Source organism: Diplotaxodon limnothrissa, linkage group LG14 (assembly GCF_057381915.1).
Source record: "Diplotaxodon limnothrissa isolate DT_005_m linkage group LG14, D_limnothrissa_male_GT1.1, whole genome shotgun sequence".
NCBI lineage: Eukaryota > Metazoa > Chordata > Actinopteri > Cichliformes > Cichlidae > Diplotaxodon > Diplotaxodon limnothrissa.
The window spans coordinates 42184499-42191880 of NC_140609.1; the positions used below are offsets into that span (position 1 = coordinate 42184499).

At 45.8% G+C, this 7382-nt stretch overlaps 1 protein-coding gene across 1 annotated transcript; it reads right to left on the bottom strand.

Moving 5' to 3' along the window:
* Positions 1-4817: 4817 nt before the first annotated feature.
* Positions 4818-6843, bottom strand: tsen34 (TSEN34 tRNA splicing endonuclease subunit). The gene is made up of 5 exons (XM_085371445.1): positions 6814-6843; positions 6174-6461; positions 5825-5942; positions 5469-5753; positions 4818-5352 (listed from the first exon to the last, which is right to left on the bottom strand). Exons 2-5 carry the CDS (start codon positions 6450-6452, stop codon positions 5165-5167), a joined length of 870 nt encoding a protein of 289 aa, XP_085227571.1. The 5' UTR covers positions 6453-6461; positions 6814-6843; the 3' UTR covers positions 4818-5164.
* Positions 6844-7382: the final 539 nt, after the last annotated feature.

Here is a 7382-nt window from a genome sequence, read left to right on the forward strand (position 1 = left end):
GAGCTTTACACATCATCGAACACATTAATAATAAGAAAAAAAGCTCAATTATTCTTAGCTTAGATGCTGAAAAAGCATATGATTCAGTGAATTGGGACTTCCTCTTCCTAGTGATGAAAAGATTTGGTTTCTGTAGCGAGTTTATAAGATGTTTCCAAGCTCTTTATTCTCTCCCTACTGCCAGAATAAAAATTAACGGTAGCCTCTCCGATACTATTTTTCTAGAACGAGGATGTAGACAGGGGTGTCCAGCAAGCCCCTACCTCTTCAACTTGTTTATCGAACCTCTAGCCCAGGCTGTACGTCAGGAAGCATCGTTGAAAGGGATTGTAATAGGAGGGGACGAGTACAAGGTGTGTTTATACGCAGACAATGTCTTGGTGACAATCACGGATCCCAGCTCAGGTATACCAGTGTTAATGGGGATGTTGGAAACATATGGCCTGTATTCAGGGTATGTCCTTAATGTCAAAAAAACTCAAGTTCTGTCATTTAATTTTTCTCCGGACCAGACACTACTGGCAAAATTCAAGTTTAATTGGGAGGCAACTGCTATCAAATATTTGGGAGTGTTTCTGCCTAGAGATCTGACACAACTGTACGATATTAATTACAGTCGTATTAATAGAGAAATATATAGCGATCTCAACATTTGGACCTTGCTCCCTCTCGACCTTGGCAACAGGATACAGATAATTAAAATGAATATTCTCCCCAAACTACTCTTTTTCTTGCTTTACCTATTCAAATTCCAGAGAAGCAATTCAGGGAATGGAATAAGCAGATTTCGAGATTCATTTGGCTTAACAAAAGACCACGGGTGAAGTTCTCTACTTTGCAGGTGCCGAAAGACAAAGGGGGCTTGGCTCTACCTTCATTAAGGAATTACTACTTATCTGCTCAGCTGAGGTCCTTGGTGTGTTGGTGTAATCCATCTTTTTGTGCGAGGTGGAAGACTATTGAGATGTCTCTCTCGGACACGCCAATCCAGTCTAGACTTGGTCACGCAGCTTCTGATTTGGACGATACCTTGACGCCCAGCCACTGGGTCACTTTTACATTAAAAATATGGAGGGGAGTGGTCAAGCAGGCGCAACTCCAGGAAGAGATAAAACTTCTGAGGTGGCCAGCGTATGACCCTGATTTTTTACCTGCTTCCCACGATAGTAGATTTAAACAATGGGTGTGGCATGGAATCACTGCTGGGTGTTTGGTTATTGTAAAATCTAAAATTATGGCTTTTGATACCCTATGCAAGACTTACGATCTCGGGAAACAAGACTTTTTTCGATACTTGCAACTCCGTGACTATATTGGCAAAAGACTGAAGAGCTGTGTCCGTGGAGACTTCTCGATTGTTAATATTTTCATTGATGCTTATGACTCTGGGAGTAACAGAGCCTTGATAAGTAAACTGTATAAATGTCTGACTAAGCTCAAAGGGCACTCAACGATTTACATAAAGCAGAAATGGGAAAAAGAAATGGACATTGTGATTACAGAAGATGGGTGGGCACGGATCTGGGAGACACAGTTTACCACGACTAACTCCAACATGTGGCGGGACTTCTGCTGGAAGAACATTATACGCTATTTCATAACGCCTAAACAGAAGTCTAAATTCAGTGCTACACCTGCGTTTTGCTGGAGGAATTGTGGGGAAGTCGTGGCTGATTACGGTCATATATTCTGGTCCTGCCCACTCATACGACCCTTCTGGACGGAAGTTATAAAGATAATTACAGAGGTATTGGGATTCCACGTGTCTTGTACATTTACCTCATTGTATCTGGGATATTTTACAGACGATTTAGTTGCAGATGATGTTTACCTTCTGAAAGTTCTCTTGGCTTCTGCGAAGAAGGCCATAACAAAACGCTGGCTCTGTAGAGATCCTCCCACTGTAACACTTTTTACCTCTATAGTGGAAGACGTCAAATTGATGGAATGTATGACTTTCACTCTGCGACTGCAGGGAGATTTGGGAAGGAGACGGTGGAGAAAATGGCTGGACTTTACAGCTTGTGGCAGCACCCTTTGATGCATAGAATTAGTAATGCAGACTTGTTGACGTATGTATGTGTGGATGTGCAGATGTATGTACAGGTGTATGTTATCTTCCCATGACCTCATACTGTTTCTGTTTTTTCTTTTTCTATTTTATCTTGTTGCATAAAAATGTTCCTAAACAAATAAAAAGTGTCAAAACAAAAACAAACGAACAGATGAAGTATACAAAACAACAGAACATGAACACACAAAGCCAGGGGTAAAAGAAAAAGGTAACAATTATAAGAATACACGCAAAAATCCACATACACAAGTTGTTTTGAGAGCCTTTTTGTTGGTGGAGTCTGATATTGATTGTATGTACATTTCCACATCCTTAAAATAATGACAGAAATATGGTGTTTTGTTAGTAAACCTGCTGTTTGATGGTCATGTCGCATTAAATCCGTCTTTTACGTCACTGACACAAGACAGGCGCCAATTATCAGCGGTGGAGCAGACATGGTGAACGCTTCCTGGACATCCATGGTAGATGTCAGTGAAACTGTTGGGAAGACAACGTGAACATTTTATTTGTACTGTATAATCTGCAGATTCTGACAGAAATCTGCAGCTATCCTTTGAAGCACCGCTCCTCTAAAACAGCAACAAGGATCATTATTAGGTTATTTACATTATTATGTAAATAACAAAATAACTTAAAGCAAAAATTGGGAAATGTAAAGTCCGAAGTCTTTATATTAAGGCCATCAGTCAAACATTGTTTGCTATGGGTCTAAACAGAGCGCGTTGTGTGTGACGTCTTCTTTTGCGCATGCGGGCCGCTTTGAGGGTTCACACTAGAGCGCGTTTGCTGTCGCATTTTATTTGTAGTGTGAACGAGCAGACAAAAAAATCAGATTTGATCAAAAAATCAGAATTGAGCATCAAGACCTGCAGAGTGAACGTAGCCTATCTCTCCACCATCAGGCTGCTGGGAGACGCGTTCTATCACCGGCGTGACATCTGCACAACTGTTTTATACGTGAGCTGTGGGGCGTGGCCAGGCGTGCCGAAGCATCTTAAAGAAGTATCCACGCACCACGACCAAGGTACCCCGTACATATGGAATATGTAACAGTGTGGAGAGATAGTCTCTCACTAAGAGAACCAAGGTTACACAGTAACCGTGCAGTACGAGCCAATCAGGAGCCTAACCTGGTAACCACCTGAGTCAGAACATCATCGACAGTGAGATCAATAAAAATTATTGATCCTCAGGTCATTGATGACTTCAGGGAGAGCTGCTGCGATTGGTTCTTATCATAAAGACTGTGACATCAAAGGTAGTTGTAAATTATTTCTAATACTCTGAAGAAGAAGAGAAGATTAAAAACATCTATAATTATTGATCATCACTGGATCCAGGTGATTGTTTGACATTCAGCTGCTGATAACAGAATGATGCGTGAAACAGAGACATACAGATGTGATCACTTTGGTGTGGGTGGGGTCAAGTGCACAGAGACTGATCAATACCTTCTCCTAGGGCTGCTCGATTATGGCAAAAATGATAATCACGATTATTTTCACTGACATTGAGATCTCGATTATTTGACGATATTTATTTAATAATAACAATGTGTTGAATAATGACTTTAAAAAATAATATAAAATAGTGTGCAAATACTGATAACAGTGCAAATGTTTGCAATATAAGAAATCAATGAAAAATGTAAACATCTGTGTTTAGTGAACTTTGCAGTGTTGCTCTGTGGTGCAGCTACTGTAGCAAAGTTTACACACTGTGTCTACTTGATCCACGTCTGACTGAACCCATAATGTTTCCACACCACTGAAGCTTTTTACCTCTTCAACCAACAGCAGTCACTCTCCTCTCCAAATAACTTCTGCTTAGCTTTCCGAGCTTCCCTCGGGTCCTCTTAATTGTTGTGACGCGTGTTCGAAATGCAGAGAGGTGCGCTCGATTTGCCACACGGAGCAGCGTGAGAGTAAAGCACGAGGGAGGGGCTAATAATCGGCTCAGTCATTTTTAATGATCGTTGAAAGCCCAGATTGTAATCGTGATTAAAATTCAATTAATTGAGGAGCCCTACCTTCTCCCAGAGCTTTTTATTATTATAAACTTTGCAGTAAATTTGGGTGTGTTTGATTTTCTCTCGGCTCTGATCCTTGTTGGCGTCGTTACCTTTTATCACGTCTGTTCATGCACAGATATCCTCGTGTTGGTGTTGTTCCCACATCATCATAATAAATGTTGTTCCAGGTTCAACATTGCAACTGACCAATCACATTGTTGTGACGTCATACTTTTGTGACTTCGGAAAAAACGCTGAAAAAAAAATTAAAAAAAATCTACTGAACTTGCGAGAAACCGCCGCTGTCGCCGATCCAGCAGCTGTAATTCTTTGCATTTCAGGATACTGTTCTTTAATAAACCGTAAGCATTACACATGCTGTCCTTGCAACACTGGAATGTCATAAATGAATCAATTGCTTGGCTTGCAGAAGTATGACATCACAACAATGTGATTGGTCAGTTGCAATGTTGAACCTGGGACAACATTTATTATGATGATGTGGGAACAACACGAGGATATCAGATCATCCTCTGTTCAGTGTCACTGCCTCGTGTGGCTCGTGTTCACAGCAGGTCTGCCGGTCAGGGCAGAAATCACAGATCAATGCCACATCACTTTTATTTCAACACAATGACTCACTGAGAAAATACAATCTTTGAAAAAAGGAGAGCTGTCCTTTGTTTCCTCGCACTGACACTAATGAAAAGAAATAAAGAAGTGGGCGGGGTTTGTCGGGGCCCTTTCACCTCCAGCACGCTGCTTTAAGACAAAGTTGTCGAACGGCTCGGAGGTCAGAGCTGGACTCGGCTGCACGGCAGGCTTCATCAGAGAAACCGCGTGGATGAGTCTGAGCTGCAGAGAGCTGTCTCTGTGACGCTCGCCACGCAGAAACAAAGAGCAGACCGATCACGCTCTACTGTCCTTTAGAGGCCGCGGCCCTGCTCCGTCCTGTCAGTCACATGACCTCCTGCAGTTGTTCTTCAGCCTCAAACTTACAGAAACAGGTTTTAGATGCAGGATGCGGACCTGCCTTAACATGAGCCGGCGGGCGCCGTCTGTCCTGTCCCCCGGGTTTAAATCATCCCGCTCCACTGAAGCGACGTGTAGCAGACCCTGGCGTCTGGCCCCGGCGAACACAGAAGGACCGTCTTCTTCACGTTGGATCCCAGACGAGCCACGGCGAGGACATCCAGCAAACACACGGACTCATCCAGAGACACACAGACGGCGATAAAGTGAGCGTGGAACCGCAGAGGGTCACCTGACGAGACATGACCGCACAGAGTCAGCAGCAGCCTGACATCACTGACGTCAGCAGTGATGTCAGGCTGTCAGCCTCAGGAATCATTCTGGTCAGGTGTTGAGCTCCTCACTCACCTGGATACACCAGGAAGTCTCCTCCAAACTTTCCTGCTGAGGTCAGGTAGAAGCCCCGCCCCCGTAGGTCTCTGAACACCTGGTACCTGGCGTCACAGCGGGGCTCAGCCCCAGTTGGCCCGTAGGCCTGCAGGAAGGCTCGAGCTTCAGGACAGTAACTTAGCCCCGCCCTCGCCGTGCTCAGCTGGACTGCCATTGCTGACTGCGGGAAGGTGAAGTTCTGGTCCAGAGCCTGCAGGCGGCGCCGCAGGGCTTCATCTGCACTTGTAGCGCCAGACTCTGCACCTGAGAGGACGGGCACCGTGAGCGCAGCCGCCAGGTACAGAATGCAGAAACCTTATCACGGCAACACTCACCTGTCATAGCTCGGAGCAGCGCCAACTTCCTGTCCTCCAGTGCGAGGACGCTCTGCTCCTCAAAGCTCCTCTTCTCCTCCTCCTCGTGCTTCTGACGGAGCTCCGCCCCCCCCCAATCCTGCTGAGAACAACAACAACACATCAAACACACAGGACGCTCGGCCTTGCAGTTCCTATGACAACCAGCAGTGAGTCCGTGCCACAGAGTCCCGTGTTAAAATAAACATGTCTGCAGCCTGGCACGCTAACTGTACGTACAGGGTGACAGTGACCTCGGAACAGCCAACATGGCGGCCAGCTTAATGAGGTGCCACGATGAGCGCCAGCACCTCTAACGACCCGCTCTGACCTGGCAGCGGTCCGGCAGGGCTGCAGCGGCGCGGCGCTCCCTCAGCAGCCCCTCCTCCTCCGGCAGCAGCAGCAGCGGTCGACCCAGGCGCCCGTTCTGTCGGGGCGTTCGGGGCAGCGACCCCAGGAGTGCCCCCACCAGGCCTTGAGCCCTAACAGCCCTCAGGTCCTGCATCCTCCACACCAACGGGGCGGAGTCACACAAACTCACTCCCACAGCTGGGGCGGCGTACTCTTCCTCAGAGCCCAGACGCCGCTCCCCGCAGGGCAGCGCCTCCATCAGGACGACCTGTGGAGACAGAGGACTCAGTCAGCTGACGTGTGAGAGTCACACACACAGCCTCTGCAGGAGGATCAAATGATGGCGAGCTGCTAGAAAAACTTTATTCCACAAAAGAACAAAGTCCAAGTGCAGCAGCTACCTCAGTCGCACACAGATTACATGAAATACATACAGCACACAACGTTTCACAACTTGTTGTCCTGATGTGGTCCGGATAAAACGCCGTTCCAAAACCACTGGGATCACTTTTTATAGTCTGACATAAACGTGTGCAGTGTGAGCACGCCAGAACAAAGGAACAGACTCGTGTGTGGCATCACAGTTTGACTGTTTTAAGGAAACCTATGGTAGGACACACCTGTGGACACGTTTAAAGGACACGTCCTTCTTCCAGGTAATACCAGAGACGAGGCGATTCCAACAGAAGACTTCCTCCTGGAACAGAGCTCTGACCTCTTCATCACAGTTTCAACAACATCAGAATTACAGACAAAGAAACAAAAGCTCCAGTTTATGAAGATGACATCACACATGCTTGTAGGAAGCTGAGTAATAATAAATGTGTTGTTTAGAGAGGAGGAAGACAGCAGCGTTCTCATAAGAGTTCATCATTGAAGAGTTCTTTATAAAAATCTTCAGCCTTATCTTTGCTTTTTCACTGCAGAAGATTTCTTTGATTTTTGAGCTGAAGAGTCAAGGATCCATTCCCAGCTCTACAGCTCACCTGGAGATGCCCGCTGCCTCTCAGAGACCGAGCTCAATGAGCACCGGCTGAAACTGAAGTTTAATGAGCCTCGTCTTTGTTGGTCTTTAGTGAGAACGATACCGAACAATCAAATCTCACCTTTATTGACGTGAAGACAGAGACCTGCTGCTCCGTAGGAGACGTGAAGTGTTTTAATAGCTAAATGAAATTTGGCTCCAAAC

Excerpts from the sequence above, each read along its gene's own strand:
- tsen34 (XM_085371445.1), bottom strand. The coding sequence starts at position 6,452 with ATGGAGGCGCTGCCCTGCGGGGAGCGGCGTCTGGGCTCTGAGGAAGAG. Across the intron at positions 5,754-5,824 it reads GCTGCTCCGAGCTATGACAG|GTGCAGAGTCTGGCGCTACA; the intron begins GTGAGTGTTGCC and ends CCGTCCTCTCAG. Across the intron at positions 5,353-5,468 it reads AGACTTCCTGGTGTATCCAG|GTGACCCTCTGCGGTTCCAC; the intron begins GTGAGTGAGGAG and ends ATGTCTCGTCAG.